The sequence below is a fragment of the Coturnix japonica genome, chromosome 7, assembly GCF_001577835.2.
Source record: "Coturnix japonica isolate 7356 chromosome 7, Coturnix japonica 2.1, whole genome shotgun sequence".
NCBI classification, from domain to species: Eukaryota; Metazoa; Chordata; class Aves; order Galliformes; family Phasianidae; genus Coturnix; species Coturnix japonica.
This window is the reverse complement of record NC_029522.1, coordinates 17492707-17512371: the sequence shown is the minus strand read 5'-3', so window position 1 is coordinate 17512371 and position 19665 is coordinate 17492707. Positions and strand designations below refer to the sequence as shown.

The window sequence follows — 19665 nt, the reverse complement described above, 5'->3', positions numbered from 1 at the left end:
TTGCACACCTACAATTAAATTGTTGCTGAAAAAAGAAAGGTACTGATAATTTGTTTTAAGGAGGGAAACTTTCTGATGAGCATTGACAAGAGTTCCCAAATGGCCACTTAATAACACTTGTGGCAGTTATCTTTTATCTCCCTCACCACAAGAAAGATATTGAGGCCCTGGAATGCGTCCAGAGAAGGACAATGAAGCTACGAAGGATCTGGAGCACAAGTCTTATGGGGAGTAACTGAGGGAACTGGGATTGTCCAGTCTGGAGAAGAGGAGGCTCACGGGAAATCCTGTCCCTCTCTACTACTACCTGAGAGGAGGCTGTGATGAGGAGGGGTTCAGACTCTTCTCCCATGTAACAGAGATAGGAGGAGAGGGAATGGCCTCAAGTTGAACCAGGGAAAGTTCAGGTTGGATATTAGGAAAAATTTATTGCCTGAAAGAGTGGAAAGGGATTGCAACAGGCATACCAGGAAGTCGCCATCCCTGGAGGTTTACAAGAAAGGAGTAGATATGGCACTGAGGGACATGGTTTGGAGGTCACAGGAATGGGTTGATGGTTAGACTAGATGATCTTACTGGGCTTTTGAGTCTTAATGATTCTATGATAAGTGAACTCTGCAAAAATCATCTGGCTGCCAAGTGCCCTCACTACTATGGGCACTCACAGTCAGTAACAAGACTGATGATTGGTATACAGTTTGGTATATATCTAAACTGAATAACTGCAACATTCACCTGTGTAGGTAGGGATTCAGAGGTATGTATGATTAAATTATTTATAACCTTAGGAAAGAAATAATGGGTAGGTTCCACCAAATCACCCTGTAACTAACCATCTCAAAAGCCGTCTAGTAATCCTGAATTAAAAAGGGCTTTTTAGGTGGTTTAGACAGCAACAACATTGACCTGTCTGTTCTTAGAAGAATAAAGAAATGACAAGAAAAAAGTTGTGCCTATTGTGATGCACATTCGCTATATCCTGGAGTTTGTTTTTTTCCCCTCAAAACAGACTTCTACAACAGCACTTCTGCAGCTACTGCACTTTTGAAGTGTTTCTTTTTTGCTTCCTGAAGAGAATTAAAACTTGCACTGGTTTTCTGCTACACAGAGCTGGCCTGCTTGTCTCCTTAAAATGGCCTTGTGTGAGGTGCTACCAGCACAACTGAGCTCAGACTTGGTTGTGGCTGCACACACTGTGCAGGTGAAGCCTGGCTGCTACAGAAGCAAACTTGAAGAAGATTACCACTGAGTACTTGGCTTCTGGATGTGCCACCCATCATGGGCATAGCATATTGCTGGCCACAGGAGGTAGCCCACAGCTGCACACAGATCGTGTATGACACTGTAAAGAACTCAGTTTCATTATCTACTCAGGCATACAGGATACAGCCTCCTGTGTGCTGCTGCTGTCGTGTTGGGTTGGCATGTGTTGCAGAATTGCACTGCACTGACCTGCAAGCAGGAAAGTTAGCTGGACTGATGCTGACCACAGCTGACCCATGTGAAAGAAATCTTATTCTGCATGATGTCAGCTAATCATGATTAAAACATGTTGGAGCTTAACAGCTGGTTGGAAAGAATTACAAACCTGACCTGATCAAGTATATGCTGGGCTGTCATTCATGAACAGCACAGCAGCAGTTGAACCAAACCACTAAAAGAAGGCTGGTGTGAAAGCTTTAGACAAGATGTGCTGTGAAGCCTGCTGCCCTGCCAGCTCCACAGGCAATAGCCACCAGGCTTTCTCTGCACACTCTGATACAACCATGTTATGCAGGATGGCAGATACAAATGCTCAAAATATTGTCATGACAGGAAAATTTTTCTAATAACACAAGCAGAAAAGAACAGTGTAAGTACATGCCCCTAACTAAATGCAAAATTCACAATGGTATTTCACGAATCTAAAGTGAAAAGACTCTCACTACATTCAAGGCACATGGTTGGTTTCCTTTTTTTTTTTTTTTTTTTTGCTAGGAAATGAGGAAAAAATCCCTAGCAGGCAAGTACTTCATTTCAAGGGAACTTACAGTTGTCTGGGTATATTTAGGGTAATGACAGAGCATAATTCTTATTTCATGAAACAGATACTGAGATGTTTCACATAGATTGAAGAAACACCTATGCTTTGTAGCAAGTAGTTTTGAGGACCTCTGAGGAAAAGCATCAGTTAATGATGTGTTCAGGAGGGAGGAGCCCTCTCTCGGAGACAGGACAAGGACGAAACCTCTGTGAAACCCAGTGCAAAGGAAAGCACACAACTTGTAGTTCTTGCATTATCATCTGGCATCAGATAAGCAGAAAGTATACTTAAGAAGCATTTGCAACACTAGAGAAGACAAACCTATGTGTGGCGGGGTCAGCATTACCAGACTCTTCTTTGTCCAATAAAGACATTGTACTAGGACATTTAGAAAAGCACCTGGACTGGCCCCAAGACTCCATTCTGCTATACTCCCAGCAAATGTCATGTGTCTCTACTCATTGCTGACTGCAGCTTCCTCTTAATACTTTCAAGCAACTAAGGAGATGGCAAGTTTTCTCTACCAGAGAGTCTCTGAGAGTTCTACATCTACCTGATCAACTCATTTATTTCTCTTAGGCTGTTTCCATTTACTTCATAGAAGACTTGTTGGCAATATGTTTAAGATGAAATAAACATCTTTATTTAAGAAACTAAAAGCACTGAGAGAGCACTAAAAGAAAGAGGCAAAGAGAGGATAGATGTTTCAACTCAATTACAAGGAAGGAAAGAACAGAGCTGGCACAGAGTTATCCCTAGAGATTTTGCTAAGCCAAGACATTTAGATCTCATGTTCTTGAGCTGAAGAAAAGTAGGTAATATAAGCATCGCTTGAATAATTCTATAAGAAGCAATGTCGGATTTCAGAATTGCTCTGACAGCCTACCTGCTGTGTACCACAGCATGCCTTGAAACACATAATGTATATTAGGAAACAATAATTAATAACTGAAAACAATAATTAATGACTGAAAAGTGTCCTTAGTCAGTCAGTGCAGTATGTATTTCCCAGAAAACTTTGTTTATGAAAGACTTGATGAGATAAATGGATCTACCGTTAATTTTATCAGATTTGATATCTCTGAACATTGGAAAAGAGAGTGTTTGGCTTATTCATGCCAGCAGTGTTTACATTAAGTCTCTCTAAACTGTATTCCCAAAACTGACCTCAGAGAAAAACCTATGGTTTATATGCCTTTTTTTTTTTTTTTTTTAAATCTTTTAAGTTTTTTTTGTTTGTTTGTTTTTTTCCCTTTAAGCTTACAATTATCCATTTAGCACAATTATTATTTCTACTAGACAGAGCCATTGTACTGCTCTGAGTTTCAGCTAAGACCTTTCTTAGTCTCCTGTAAAACAAGTAGTTTAAGAACCATTTCCATACACCAGTAGCCAACCTGGGAAAAGAACAGGAAGATGTGAGATCATTATTTTTTTCCTGTGAAACTGCCCATAAGCAAGGAAAAGCTTATTAGCTCCATAATAAGATTCATAATTTCATAGAAAATATGAACTCCTATGTAAATAACACCGCAGGTTGTAGGAGCCATTCATTAAAGTATTTTCTGTAAATAAAGCAGCATGATTTTTCAAGGGACTTTAGGTCTCCCTGAATCCAAATCAAATCAGAACTTCAGTTCACAGATCCTTTGTTAAAAGAGACAGAAAATGAAGCCTGACCTTGAAACACGTAGTCTCCATTGCTTAATTTTGCTGTACACTATCGCATGGGACCTCTCTGAAGGTGGGTTCAAGTAAAGTGAGTTTCACAAGATTATAATATACTAATTTAAGAAATTTAGATGGAAATCAACCACAGCAATTGATCAGTTGCATGATCATGGTTAGAATTACTTCTACTTGAAAGCTGCCTGTCTTTGACGTACAGCTATTGAAACTTTTATATCTTTTCCTGTGAGATCAAAGATATGTCTGTGATGAAATATCTGTTCCCCATGAGGTTTTTCTTAACTGTGATCAAATCACCCCTTAAACCTTCTCTTTGATATGCTAAGTAGGTTGAGCTCCTGGCCTATCTTGGTATAAGGCATGTTTTCTAGACCTTTAATCACTATAATCTTTTCTGCACATCCTCCATTTTTTCAACGTTCCATCTAAACTGAACTTTTTACAGTATTCCAGTAGCAACTGCAGTGGTGCTAAATACAGGGGTAATACTGCCTTCCTAGTCAATAATTTATTTATGTGAACAGGATACCATTTAGCTTTTGACTGCAGAGATTTAGCCTTAATTTGTTAGAGTTCTGTCTGCTCCAAAGCACCCTAGGTGCCTTCCTAAGGACCTTCTAATCACATTTCTGCATCTTGCCTCTCAGTTGCAGCTCTGCAACCTTTCACACAAGCTGCTGTGACAGTCCTTTGCAGTGCCTCTGTGGCACAATTTTTCCTTTGTTCTCCTGCTTTTCATGTGATCTTATTCTCATGGTGTTATATCTGTAACTACAGTGTTGCTACAGCAGGTACTCATGGAAAGCAATAGTCCCCAGTGAGTGAGAGAATAATCCCTTTCCCCCTCCAGCCTTTTCCTACTTATTCGTGGTAGCTGTTGATTTGTATTAGGTGACTTTATAACATGCATATATGAGCTTAAGATCCAACTGGCCATGCAGACCACCTGGATCAAAGCATGTTCCAATTAGTGCTAATAGCACTGTAAGTATGAAATACCCACAGGGAGTATGAGCAGACTCTAATGAAAAATATATGGTTACTATGCGAAAAGTAGTATGGGGCAATCACCTGCTGCACTGGAAAGAACTCTCAAGAGATGAAATTCACCTGGGGACCTCAGCACAGCTAACCACTATTGTCAGTTTTCCCTTTCACTTTTCCTTCTTCCTCTCAATTTTTTCTTTAATTTTTTGAGATGATGTATGTCACCAACTACAGTCTTTTTGCACGTGAACCTGTCTTGCTACAAATTGTTCAGCACTAATATTTAAAACAAGGATCTTAGATTTGCAACCGCACATTTAACTGTACTACATTTGTTTGTTTATTCTCAGTTTGCCGAACTATCTTTACCAGCTTGGAAAACCATATGATGGGAAATGAGCTCTGAGGAGACTTGTCTGAGATCAGTACTATTAAATATTTTAACTAATTCAATCTTGTCCAATTTGTGAATGACACTGATCTCATAAGGGTGACAGGTGAGTCTGGGGAAATCATCACAGTTTAAAAGATCCAAGAGAGTCACAAAGGTGGTCAGAGAAAACAGGGAGCTGTTTAGACTGGAACAATGAACTATGCACATACAAAGTGAAATCCTAATTAGGTTAATATCTGTAAAAGACTCAGGAGGCAGGCAGATCACAAGCTGAACTTGATATAATGATGTTAGGTTTGTAATTAAAGGCAAGCACTAGTGGAGGATACATCAAGCACAAATTACTATGCTGCAGCACAGTCCTTCTAGACAGCCTCCTGCCAGTTTAACCCAACCAGCAGGCCTCACAGGGAGGTAAGGAGCATGGATGTAGCTTCTGCACCATAAGAAGGATGTTTATGAGCAAGACAGAATCCAAAAGAGAGATCTAGATCTAGAAAATAAATCTTCAGAGAAAAAACATGATGGAAAGAAGACTGAAAGTAAAGATAACAGCATGGTAACTTGAGTGCAGTTTCTAAATACCTTTGAGGCTAGTGCAGTTTCTAAATACCTTTGAGGCTTTGATTAATGTTGGGAAATAATTTGTTTTAATGTGGAAGTCAGAAGTCTCTGACATCTGTCAGAAATGACACAATAATCTTTGATAAACTTGCTTTGGAATATATGTTCTATCTTAAGAAGTGAGCCATCTGTTGAACATTTTAATAACAATTATGCTGACAATACTTACTTTCATCCTCAATGTACCCCTTCCAGTCAAATGGAGTCACAGTTGAATTAACTAGCGTACCATTTTCACCAATGCTGCTGTTGAGCTGGGAAGTGATATTTGTTTCAAAAGTAGAATTGTCTGGAGGCCACTGCAGGCATTTATTCCTCAAGTTGCCCATGAACAGCTGCAGCCCTATTAGTGCAAATACACTCAGACAAAACACAGTCAGGATCATAACATCTGAGAGCTTCTTCACAGACTGAATTAGGGCTCCCACAATAGTCTTCAAACCTGAAAATGTAAAGGAATCTTTATTCTGGTGTTCAAAAGATTTTTAAAGCATAAAAAATGACAGTATCTCCCAGTAAAGTTATAGATTTCATGCAGAAGCCCAAATAAATGATTGTAATGTCTGTGAAATAACACTTTGTGAAGAGCTTTTTCACTTGTGAAAATGAATAAAAAGCTGAAGTATATGTTCATTTGAAACTGTAAATGAAATGAGCTGCATATATTTCAAAATACTTGTTTTAGTATTAAAACAAGTGACTTTGTTATTCATGCTACACATGAATCTCGCAGAAAAGTCTTCTTTCTTTTTGTTTGTCAACAACTCTTGCCCCAAACCTTTGCTATTAACAGTTTTATAACATACTAGAATTATAAGACAGCAGTAAAGAGCCTGTTTATTAAAAAAAAAAAAAAAAAAAAAAAAAAAAATTAGTTAAATTTAATGCTATAAAACTGGAGATGGTTTGGAAAATCACAGAAGTTTAAGATAATAAATCCCCCATGCAATGCCCATGCTATTCTTTATTATCTTATTCCATTAACTTCATTACTTAGTCAACATTTAAAACAGTTATATTTCTAAGACACAAAGATTCACAACAAATACCACACAACACATCATGTAGGTAAAATACATATGGGTAAGAAAACTTCAGGGTAACTGATATTCGTTGAATGTGGAGAAGAAAGCTTGACATCATAAGGTGAAAACCACACACGCTGTGTACTGCAATGTCTCATGCAAGAATCTGTTAAACTCAAAGGCTGATTTCAAAAGGAAAGAGCTCATGTTAAAAAGCAATGAATCAGAGATTTCAGTGAATTCTGATATCTTCCAATTCCTGCTTTTTTTTTTCTTTTTTTTTTTTATGTGGAAAGAAACAAGGCTTATGCTTCAAAAATGTGAGTATAGCCTCTGTGGAACAACAGTCAGCCTCAGTGTTTAACCTAGCTCTCACCTGGAATGACTGATATTGTTTTCAAAGCTCGGAGAACTCTGAATGTTCTCAACGCTGAGACATTGCCCAGGTCCACAAACTCTGTCACATATCTGTAATAGGGGAGTTCACACACAAACACAATGACAGGATAAAAAGGAACAGTTGGGAGGTACAAGGGGCCTAACACCTTACACCAGTTACTTCTTACCTGGGATTACAGAAATAGTTTTCAAAGCTCTCAATACTCTGAAAGTTCGAAGAGCTGAAACATTGCCTAGGTTTACAAATTCTGTTACATACCTGTAGGATTAAATCACAGTTATTCAGAATTGAGGCAGAGCTTATGCTACTTACTTGGGTCTTTCATCAAGACCGCTTTGGCGTTTTTAGCAAAAAATTAAATAGCAACAGTCAGAGGTTTACCTTTCATTGCAGTTTGCCTTGCATTAATATGCTTTCAGAGCCTTCAGTTAAGTTAAACGTCTCTGAAGTGAATCACAGTGATTTAACTTTGAAAGCCTAAAATTTATCTAGACTAGATTGGTAAGCTTGTGGAATGAAGTCAAAGGGATGCTCCTTTTCTGCTCAGAGAAAAAAAATGCAGGACATGAAATTAGCCTAATACTAACTGAACTAATGGCTTCTGCAGTATTTACATTTACATCAATATATTCACAATAGAATGTGAAAATTGTTTTAGACAAAGTAAATTCATAGAAGTATTTCCATTTGACGAAATTGATATGTATTGATACTAATTTCATGCCCTTTTTGCCCTTCACTTTCAAAGAAAAAGCAAAAAACAAAAACTTACGCAAAGGTAATGACAGTGAAATCGAGCCAGTTCCATGGATCTCGCAGAAAAGTAAAATCTTCTAAGCAGAAGCCCCTTGCAAGAATTTTTATAAGTGACTCAAACGTATATATTCCAGTGAAGGTGTACCTAGAAAATATCAGAAAAATTAATCAACGTAAGTCATCACATTCTGTTCTTGCATTGAAAATGTGCCAAAACACAGTTTCTTATGAAATGCTTTATATTCACTATATATATTTGTGCATTCATGTATCTTATGCATAAATCGAAGAAATGAAACCATAAAATAAATAACAATTTTAAAACTATCTGTGACAATTTAAAATTATATTACATCCATTCCTGTGATCCAAAAACATTGTGAGCATAAGATAACGGATACAGTCCGAACCACTATAATCTAATCCATCTAGTCTTAACTCTAGAAAAGGGAGAGTACAAGCCTGCACTTAAGTTTCACCTTAAGAATACATTTACTTATATGCTGTCTTTAACTGGCATCTACAAATAGACAGCCACTGTTCTATTCCTAATGTAGTGGCATTAACTCCTGGTGTAGATGCTAAACTATGAAGATAAGAGAGAACTAGTGGAGTCCAAGTATAAGAATATCTGTAAATCACTTTTATTAATGTCAACCCAAACATTTTCCCAGAAGGAGATTTGAATAATTATCCAACATTTCTACATAGTCTTGAGAGGAAGTAGTATTAGTATGTCATGATAGTTCCAACCAGAACACAACTGCAGTTACAAGCATACTGATTTATTGAGGAACTGTCAGAGGCATGGCTATATTTAAGTAAAATATGCAACTTACTCTACATTCTTCGTCCAGTCAGGAGGGTTACTCATGGTCATAAATACACAGTTGGTCAAAATAGTGCACATAATAAGCATGCTGAATAATGTAAATCATAGTTAAGGAAATCAGAATAGCAACTCAAGAAATATCACATCAAATGTAATTTTTAAGTACAGCAAAATATTGCCATTTGTATTGTCTAGACTGAAATCTGACCCAAAGTAGCCACATGATGGCAGCAGAAAATAAGAAATACTACATACACCTTTTTGCCAAATGTTTAACTTCACTTTAATTTTTCCTCTAGTTGTCTTTTTACATGTTATGTTCCTTAAAAATATTTCCTTGAAAATTGTTGGTACAGAAGGTAGTTCAAACTAAAGAAAGCAGTTCACAGATGAAGTTGCATGTAAGAGCCAAGAATTTTAATTTCAGAAGTAATATTTCAACCTAAATTATGCAGAAAATTTGTGCTAGCAATCAGATCATTACTTAAAGCTGTTGCAACATTCAGGATTGCACATATATTTTCAAGTTAACATTCAAATCACAGGGAAGGGAAGGATTTACCTGCCCAGTTCCCATAGGTGACATTTGTCTAAATTGTTGAATAAGCAGTAAATATAGTGATATCTTTCATTAAAGTGACAACTCATTTTGGGGATTTTGTTGTCATACAAGCTCTGAATAGCAAAACATCATTGTTATTTGCTTAGAATAATTAATTATTATCCTACAAGGTAGCTAGCATAGAGATACTTTGCAAGGCACCACTTTTTCTCTCATGCATCTCCTTGATCATTTCTAATACTCCCTGCACCCTGCAACTCCAGCCTGCATTTTTTGTCTGCCCACACCCATCTTATCTAACCTTTCCATTCTTTCCCATCCACTGCAAAAGTCTGGCTATCCTCCATCACTCCTGTGTTGCCCTCCCAGTTGAACACTCTACCTTGACTTGAGTCAAGCAGGCATAATACCAGGGGGTGAGTCAGCAGAGACTCACCAGTTCTTGGGGCTGCTATTATAACAGGTACCAACAGTGAAGAAAGAACAATAGCAGAAGTCTCCAAGCCCTAGAAGAGACACTCTTACTCCTTGCTGAATGAATAATGCCTGATTGTGTGTCTGGGCACATGTAGTTGGAGCCCCACATACAGAGGTTCAAGGAATCCAGTGGACATGTATGTGGAAGTTCTCCAAGATATGCTCCAAACACATTTTTTGCACTGAAAGTAAAAGGCACTGTTAATTTACAGTGCCAATGTAAACAATGTAAACAATGCCAAACTCCTGCCTCAAAGCAGAGCAGTAGAGCTTACTGATAAGTCATAAGATCAGTAAAAATAGTAAAAAAAACATAACTGCCTATTTTTTTTTTCTTATAAGCTAACCTTGACAAAATATAAGTATCCAAAACCAAAAATGCATTATGGAACATTGTAGGTGACTGAACACATTAATACTTGCAGTGTTTGCATTGTACTGAATTAAAAACAAATAAACAAAAAAACCCACAAACCTATCCTTCCACTTAAGATAAAACAAACAAAAAAACCAAACCACTTCTGTACTTAAGATAAAAATAGCTTTTAATCTGACAGTACCGGCTACATTTTCTCACCATCATCACTATGATGCCTGCAGGTCTGTCAGCTCCCTTACTGTCCCCAGCTGCTCCCTCACTCCTTTCCAGGCACTTTCCTTCCCTCCTCTCACTGCTTTAACTTCAAGGGAGCTTAGAGGAAAAGATCTCCTGACTTAGCAGCAGCCACTCCATTTTATTCTTATCCAAATATTTAGAAATTTGCCCCAGCAATCTCTAGAAATAAGATTTCGACTTTTGAGTATCTGTTCTAAGTTTTACTGTTACACTAAAGTTTTCATTTAGTGACCGCTTTTCCCACTCCTCCTGGGGTTATGCAAGAAGTTGCACAAAAAGCTCATTCTCTAGGAACGTCCACCAACTGTTATGAACATCGGGCACCAATCTATACACCAGACTAAAACCTTCTATCATGCACAGTCTCATCAGTTATGATCCACCAAGCTGTCCACCATTTGCACATGCAAAGATATTGCAGACTTCCTGCAGAGCTGCTTCTGATGCTTTCTGACAGTGGCTTATGATGCTTGCAATTAACTAGATTGCACAATTTTAAAACTGAGAGCTTTTCTGGAATTGATGAGTACTAAGTGCCTTCTTATACTAGATATAATTTTTATTATGGATAGGCTTCATATCATAAAAAAAAGAATCAGGAACATGGAACAGTTTAATATTAATCTTAATCTGGAGAAACTTCTCTCAAATATTCCTGCAGATTTCAATTGTCTTTAAATTAACAAGAGTGTTTTAAAAAATGAAAAATATTTACAAGTCCAGAATTTGACAGGATAGCTATGATCACAGAATCACAGATCACAGAATTATCAAGGTTGGAAAAGACCTAGAAGATCATCTAGTCCAATCATTACCAATACTTCCAGGCTAAATCATATTCCTCAGCACCACATCCAAGCATTTCTTGAACAGTCCCATGGTTGGTGACTCCACCACCTCCCTGGGCAGTGCATTCCAATGCCTGACTACTCTTTCCAAAAAGTAATACTTCCTAATGTCCAGCCTGAATCTCCCCTGACACAGCTTAAAACCATTCCCTCTAGTTCTATCACTGATTACATGAGAGAAGAGGCCAACCCCCAGCTCACTACAACCCCCCTTCAGGAAGTTATAGAGAGCTATAAGGTCTCCCCTGAGCCTCCTCTTCTCCAGGCTGAACAATCCTATCTCCCTCAGCTGCTCCTCGTAAGGCCTGTGCTCCAGACCCCTCACCAGCTTCGTAGCCCTCCTCTGAACATGTTCCAGGGCCGCAATGATGTATTTGAATAACATACTCAAACATATTTAAATAATATATTCAAATTTCTTTGTATTTATAGAAACTTACCATAACTCTCACACTGGGAAAAGAAATAACAACATATGAAAAACTTCTATTTGCAATGAAATATGAGGTTGTTTTTTTGTTGTTGTTTTTTCTTTTTTTTTTCTTGAACCAAAATTGAAAAAGGATATGAATGTACCAAAATTTTAATAGCTATTTTTCTAAGAGGATTGAAAGGAGTTAAAATGTACAGGGCAGAGGTGGCACTGAATCGGAATATTGCCTTCCCTTTATTCAATACTATGAAGGTCTGGAAAAGAGAAAAAAAAGGCATGTTGTAAGTGTGTATTCACTGTAGATGCTCATTTTAAACCTTTTCTAGTGACAATCAGCAAATTCATGAATTTTTGAATGGTCAACATAGAAAAAGCATGACTCACTTTTGAAATAAAGCTTACTTCCTGTAATTACCTGATGTCCAAAAACATAACTTTAAATACAGAACATTCATTTCATTACTGCTTTCATAATGCTGCTTTGTTAAACAATATATATATGATCTACTTCTTGTAGGAAAAGATGCAGAAATGATTAACTAAAATTGTAACTGTGTTTAAACTTTTCCATGATTGTGCTAAGGATAGAGGGATATAGCAATAACCCACATAGTCATCAATCTCTGAGAACTGTGGGAATCCAAGTACACCTCACCTGAGGAGAGCAAGAGACTCACCCAGATGACCACGCTCCACACCTGTGGTTTAAAGGTGTAAATCTTCCCCAGGACACATACATCATGTTAGATTTTATTTTAACCACTAGTAAGTATATAAAGCTTAAGGAAGCTTTGAAAAAAATTGCTTACACTACAGCCCACTGCAGCTGAAAAACATTAACACTATAACACTGGAAATGCAGACTGCCAAGTTTCTTTGTGGCATTGAGGTGACCTTCAACTGTAGAAATGAACAAAACAGAACAAAAAGTACTGCAAAAGAAGGAATCAGTAACTTGGAAGAGATCTGCATGCACAAGGATTACTGCCTAAATTCAAGCAGAATTAATTGGTATTGAAGGTATATATATGAAAGGTATTGAAGAAACCAGCAATGAGAAATCTTGTTGCTTTTTCTGTTTTGTTAGGGTTGTTTACTTGTTGGACAAACTATGATTAAGCTCCCTTGCTTAACATTACATTGCTGAAGAAGCGAGCTGTAAGCTATGATGCTATTGGAAATGTGAGAAAGGAGATATTGATCTCTTCTCATATAAGTGTGGAGGGAGACATGAAGTCCACTGACTGATGTCAAGAATTGTACAGAACTATTTCTGGGAAGGCTGTCAGTCTGGAAAAACATGCCAAGAATTTTTGAGGAAGACAGTTCTTCAGTCTGCTTATATTCACAATGCTTAATGTATACAGACCAGGAAGAACCAACACTGATTGCTAGGACTGTCCAGTAAACAGAGGGAGTTACAGAGATTAGGGTTTTCAGAAGTGTGTGGTGGATACCAAGAAGAGAAAGCAGAGGAAAAGAAGGGGATGAGTACTGAGTAAAAGCTGTCTGAGCCCTAAATCACCTACTGTCTTCTTCTCTGAGCTGCCTCTGTTCTGGCTCTACACAGTACCCCTGGCAATCCCTTTGTATTAAGTGTCATTAACACAATCTTGAGCATAAACTCACAGTAGGAAAGCTATAAGAGATGTATTTGTTTTCCCTGCTTCTGTACAGAAATGGAGAATCTGCTGATAAAAGTGAACAACAGGATAAGAACTGAGCTAACATTCCTGAATTATATTTCCAGTTAGCTAAGGGTAACTGCAGTTGACTTGACCTTAAATGAAGGTTTCATTTAAAATATTTGAGTAGCCAGACAGATGAATGATGGGTTTTTGTACCAGTTACCAAAGGGAATGGTGAGTTTTCTCTCCCAGGTCTGGCCCCAGCCCCCAGGCCTCACAGCTCACAATAACAGCTTCTGTAGCTATGAGGTGGTTGAGAAAATATACTAAAAATCACATTTCCTACCTGCTTTGCATCTAAACTACACCACCTACATTTAGCCAACCTACATCTTTTTAAAAATCTTTGAACACTAGCATATTAAACATACATCTCTTTTCTAACTTGCCTTATGGAAAATAACAGCATGCTGGCACCACTCCAGTTTCAGTTGGAAGCTGCTGCTATTTTAGCTGTTCCACTTTCTGCTGCCCTGCATAAGCAGAACAAGCAAAACTTACAATTTCTATTTTGGTTTTAATTTTCCACCCAAAACATCTCTGTGTTGGGAATTTTGAAAATGACTGCATTGGTCCTCTGACTTGTATCCTTAAAAATGAATTAAAACTGCATCTTGTCTCTCAAGGAGAATTTTCCTAAAAATACAGATAATGGGGATTACAGCTCATGTCCAACTCCTGTGTAATCTTCCTGCATTTGCATCCCAGTCTCATCCCAGATACAAGGCAGTGTGTAGGCAGAGTGGATGAACGTGAAACATTCTACCCAAATGTGCCAGGACAAAGTACACATATGCTGAGAAAAGCCAAATAAATTCTAAATAAATTATAAGATTAATATTCATATAAGGAAGATTATAAATACTTTTCCAGGGTTTATGTTTCATTAAATGTTTTATCATTTTATAAAGGCTCAAAGTATTCCAGTGCGAATGTAAATTCAATGAAATATCTGAAGAGAAGTGCCTGATTTGCAGCTTTGTGCCTGTAACCTGGCCTCCAGCTCCATACCTTCTGCCATATTTGACCCAAGCTGAGAAACTGCAGTCTTATCAGGGCAAAGAAGGAGGAATTGTATTTCAAAGTGATGCATTCAAGAGTAAAGAAGTCAATCAAAAGCAGCCTCCAAGAACCTCTCAGGACAGAAAGTTCTTTAAGCATTGTTTCCCCTCTCTTTCCTCCCATTTGGCTTTGAAGCAATTTCTTGAAGCCTGAGCAGTACTGCGCTGCATTACCACTTCCCATGGTTAAACAGACACTATCTCAAAACCCACAGCACCTTCTGTCATGCCAGCTTCTTAGTCTTACAGCCAAATAGTTTATCAGGGAAAGCCCTGCAGTGGGCTAGCAGAAGAGACTTTTGGCATTTCTGAAAATGGCATTTTCTACTTTTGTGGCTGCCTGTTAAAGGCTTTTTTTTTTCTTTTTTTTTCTTTTTTTTTTCTTTTTTCCCTTAGCTCTTTTTGTGTTACTAGAACTTTTGTCTTCAAAATTTTTTCATTTGAAACTATCAAAGATGTCTAAGATCACCGGTGCATTCACCTTTTCTGATGTTAAGTAAAATGATGTTAAGTAAAATGACAAAAAAAAAGGACTTTTTTTTTGTTTTCTTCTGCAAAACAAATCAAGTCCAGGAGGTATGGTTTGATAGGATTAGGCAACTGGTGTAACCAAGGACAAAAGGACAGAGCTCTTCTGACAGGCATCAATCAGCATCTTCCTGGCAAGAGGCAGGGTGGGCAGCTGAATCTACACTATAGCAGAAGAAAAGTGAAGTAGGGCCCATTTAGTTCCAGCTATTCTTTCACTTCTTTTTAATGAAGCAGTCTAGCTTCAAGACAAAATAGCCAGACTTTAAAGTAAGAAACCAAGTGGACCAGATTTTGAAGCATGCCTGCACATCAGGATCTGAAAGGGTTCCAGCTGATCCTTCCTCAATAGATAGTGATACAAACTTCCCTGATCCTTTGTGATGGCAGCTTCACCATGAACAGGCAGTTGCCATTGTATCTGGAACACACAGATTTGCACTTAAACAGGAGTAGAATACAAAAAGTGAACAAAGGTTTAAGAATGCTAAACTGAACAGTGTTTGGAACGCTGCATTACTGAACACCACGTACAATGGCAGGTAAGTTGTAATAGACAAATTTTGTTCCCACAGTACAGCTGCTGACATTTAGGTTATCTGAAAGTACAGTGCTAATTTATACTGCTATTTTTGCCTTTTCCTTTCAGCTTTAAGTTAATGTTAGGCCTGAATACATCCTCTTTGGTTTTGCATAAAAACAAAAATACCAAAACATAATATCAAATAGATATCATATGCAGTACAGTGAAAAGTATCCTTCTGAAAATATAACTGCCTGAGTATGGCAAAATAGGTGGTAGACTTCCATTAATTACCTAGTAATTAGATCTTTAGTGAAGAGCTCAGTCTCGCTGATTCATATTACCCAGAAGACTCCCTATTCCCCACTCCAAAGAAACAAAGAACAACAAACAAAAAAACCCACCACCAGATCAAGAGTATGATGCAACACATACATATGAAACAGCTGATGGATGATTTTCCTAATGACTCAAATTTGGAATAAAGAAGCTATTTCTACAGTTTCTGAAAAAACACAGTGAATATGATCATTAATATCATTTGACAAACACTGTAGATAGCCACTTTTATAGCCTATTTGAGTTTTTGGAAGTCAAACTTATAGATGTTCTATGGATGAATCAGATATAGTTTATGCAGAGATCTTAACAGAGATGAACCACAATAGTGGTTTCTGCTAGTCCATACACTTGTCCTAACTCTTTCTAGCAAATACTAATTTTCCTTCATTCTGTATCACTTCTTTAGACCCATATAATTTCAGATAAATGCTTCCCCTGGCAGCAATATATAATCTCTATCATGCAGCAGTTGTCAGGCTGTTACATTGGGATAGTGTGTGCTGATTGACTACTTGGCTTTATAGGACAGAATTCAGAGAGGAGTAAAGAGAAATCTGCAACATAAAATGGTACAGAGGTGAACACACTAAGCATTAAGAGTGCTTTGGCTCTTCCTGGAGTTGTTCCCTTCTGCTTCAGGCTTTTCTCAAACTCTATCTGCTTCTGAGGCTTGCAGGACAGGACCATCAAGTGCCTACCAATACACTCAAAAAAGAGGCAAGAAAAAAATCTTTTCAGAATTCACATCAAGTAGATAAGAAAACCTAGGATTGAGATATTTTAATACCGGAATTCATGTTTGGAAAACCTATTTTCCTCCCACTGAAGGAAGGAAGAATGGAGAGAACTGTAGTGGGTGGGAAAATTTTGTCTTTTATTTGACTGAAAAAGCTGTTTCTATTCCTGTTTGGCAGAAGATTGAATCACTTGCATAGAGTGGATCTGTGGACTTGAGCATAGAGGAGAAAATGCCAGCAGGCAGTACTGCAAATGTGACTTGCCTGTAGAAGTTATTTAGTGTGTAAATAAAGATTCTTCCTTTCACACAAGCCAGATACAGAAACTTGGTTGAAGATCTTCAGCAAGCAGACCTGCCTGATACAGTCAGTTTTCAGCTCCACCAATGAATGAACTAAATGGCTCATCAATTTCTAAGAGCTCAAGAAGAGTACCTGTAGGTCATTCCTAGCACAACTTCCCTGTTTTCACTAAGAATACAGAGAAGACCGACTGATTTGACTATAAATGTCCAGGATGGGCTCTGGGCAGGAAGAGACATAATTATGCATGATTTTGTATCATAATCAGTCAGATGCAATTAGTACAGAACTCCACAAAACCTGCTTTTGTAGAAACAGATCTTTCATCTTCATAAAAGTAGAACTGCGATTTAAGGAAAAGTTTTTATATACTAAGGATGATGGCTTCTATTCTGTACCATAGGAGAAGATGATCACTTTGCTACCGTTTAAGAGAGCTGTGTATAAGTGTCTAGATTTTCACTCTATTTATTAATACCCTGCTATATTCAATATGTAATCAAATTATACAGTCAGTCATCATGTCACATTTACTGCCAATCTGGTTAATATTAAAAATTGTACAGTTGTAGCCTCTCTCATTACAGAAAGCAGGAGGAGTGGTTTGCCAACAGCACATGACGGCGAATGCATTTTAAAAACATAGAATCATAGAACATCCCAAGTTGGAGAGGACCCACAAGGATCAATGAGCCCAACTGCTGGCTCCACAGCAGTTATTCAATCCATATTTCTATGAGCACTGTTCTAATACTTCAGCTTCAGTAGGCTTGGTGATGTGACCACTTATTTTCCATTAGCTAAATTTAATTTTTATAACTAGATGTGAAATATCATATACTTTCTGGAAGGTGGAATGCATATCTGTCAATGGCATCAAACATTTTCTGCTCTTGCACACTAATTATTTTAACAATGCTTAGCTGTTTCCACATTATTAGAATGACGTTTTCCCACAATGTTGTCAGTTAACAGACACAGAAACTATTTTACTCACAGTAAGAGAATGAAACAAATACAGTAAAGCTCTTCAAGCATTTTCATGTGAATGGGACTGATATAAGACTCACTTTTTTGTTGATATAATATGGGTCCATATCTTCCAAGGGCTCAGACACCATTCCTGGAGGAATGTCACCATATATAAATGGAAGTGTTTTTCCGGCCTCCAAATCACTGTTTGGCTTTGGCCCATTTTCATCATCGTCTTTACGATCTTGTTTAGAATTCTTAGCTTTTTCTGCAGCAATGCGTTGTTCAATAGCTGCAAGTGATTCTCTTGTGAAATAGCGGAAGCTGTCTGGTCCTGGTGGTACAAGCACTGGCTGCTCCATCTTTTCATCCTGCACATTTTAATTACCATTTATTCTTCTGCATAGAAAAATACTAAAGGGAAAAAAATAATAAAAGTTACAATAATTGAATAAAAAAGTTTCAACATTTATTTTGAAATGCTTTTGTTTATGTTATAATTTTAAAATATATGCAGGTTGCTCCAAGAATAACACCTTCTATTTATTTCCTTAAAACTACAACAGATATGAAGAGCACAATAACACTATTCGATAGAGCAAATTCTCAGCTACAAAGCATTATTTTTCAACATAGTCAACACCATTAGCCAAGCATTTTTGCCAGTAATAAGCAAACCTGCATGCTCATAAAAATCAGCTCCAGTGGAGGTGACAGCTGTGCACTGCCATCTGGAAATGGCTTGACTTCCATGTCACTCTCACCACTGTTGAAACTCACCATCCAACCCCCTCTACTGTCTCACCATGCTGGTCTCCATAAACATTCAGCAAATGTTGATTAACGTCAATGGGTGCAACTTTTTCCACAGAGAGGAATTCAGTGACAAACCTTTGATTCACAGGCATTTCCATGTCAGACACCATTTTGTCAGTCTGCCCCTCTGCTGCCATCTGCCACATGGTAATAACGTGGAACAGAGGATTGATGGACTGGGAGTCAACAGAATGAAGTCAGGCTCTTTTCATTGGTACCCAGCAACAGGACAAGAGGCAATGGGTACAAAGTGGAACATAAGAAGATCCATCAGCACACAAGAGTGCTCAGAGAGGCTGTGGAATCTCCTATTCTGGGGAAGATCAAGACCCACCTGGGCACTTTCTTGCATAAACTACACTGGGGAACCTGCTTTTGCAGGTATGTATAGCCTGCAGTGCTGAGCCTGTTCTGTGTCTGCCCTCCTCCACCATCATAATGGTGGCTCTGCCGAACTGAACTGCCCAGGTCTGGGCCCTCACCAAGTGTTCATAGCAACCAAACAGCAGTATGCAATACTCACTGTCTGGGCTGAAACTAGGACACAGGGAGGGCCCAATGTAGTGCTAACTGAAGTTATGGCATAACTGTATATATTCTGATGCACTGGCTAAACACAGTCCTGTGAACAGCAAAAAACATGAAGCTTCATTTTGTATATTGATAATGGAGAATAGGTTTCAAGATTTCAAAAAGAAAAAAAAATATTTTTTTTTTAAGTATATTTGCAACTCATTTTTCAGTCAGCATAAATACATTACCTTTCATAAAGAATGTATAGAGTTGCAATCAGACATTCAACTAAAAAATGTGATCCTGCCTCTTTACCAGAATTTTATAAGCTCTATATTATGAGAGAAAAATATCACTCACCACCCAATCTTGTGTTATTCATATCACTGCTAATTGGCAGTACGTACATTTCTGAAGTACAGGGAGAATAATATTTCACTAAAAATCTCTGAAGAACAACTGAGAACTCGCTAAGAGTTGCAACCACTGCCACTGAAACAGCATGATGTATTAGTT

At 37.8% G+C, this 19665-nt stretch overlaps 1 protein-coding gene across 1 annotated transcript in view; it reads right to left on the bottom strand.

Moving 5' to 3' along the window:
• Positions 1–19665, bottom strand: part of LOC107316752 (sodium channel protein type 1 subunit alpha) — a 76949-nt gene that overhangs the window by 38637 nt on the left and 18647 nt on the right. The window contains exons 3-8 of the mRNA XM_015868609.2: positions 17919–18234; positions 11802–11920; positions 8738–8827; positions 7915–8043; positions 7119–7210; positions 5887–6159 (exon numbers count right to left, since the gene is read on the bottom strand). Of these exons, the coding sequence (XP_015724095.1) occupies positions 5887–6159; positions 7119–7210; positions 7915–8043; positions 8738–8827; positions 11802–11920; positions 17919–18182 (967 nt within the window). The 5' untranslated portion in view covers positions 18183–18234. The remainder of the gene's footprint in view (positions 1–5886; positions 6160–7118; positions 7211–7914; positions 8044–8737; positions 8828–11801; positions 11921–17918; positions 18235–19665) is intronic.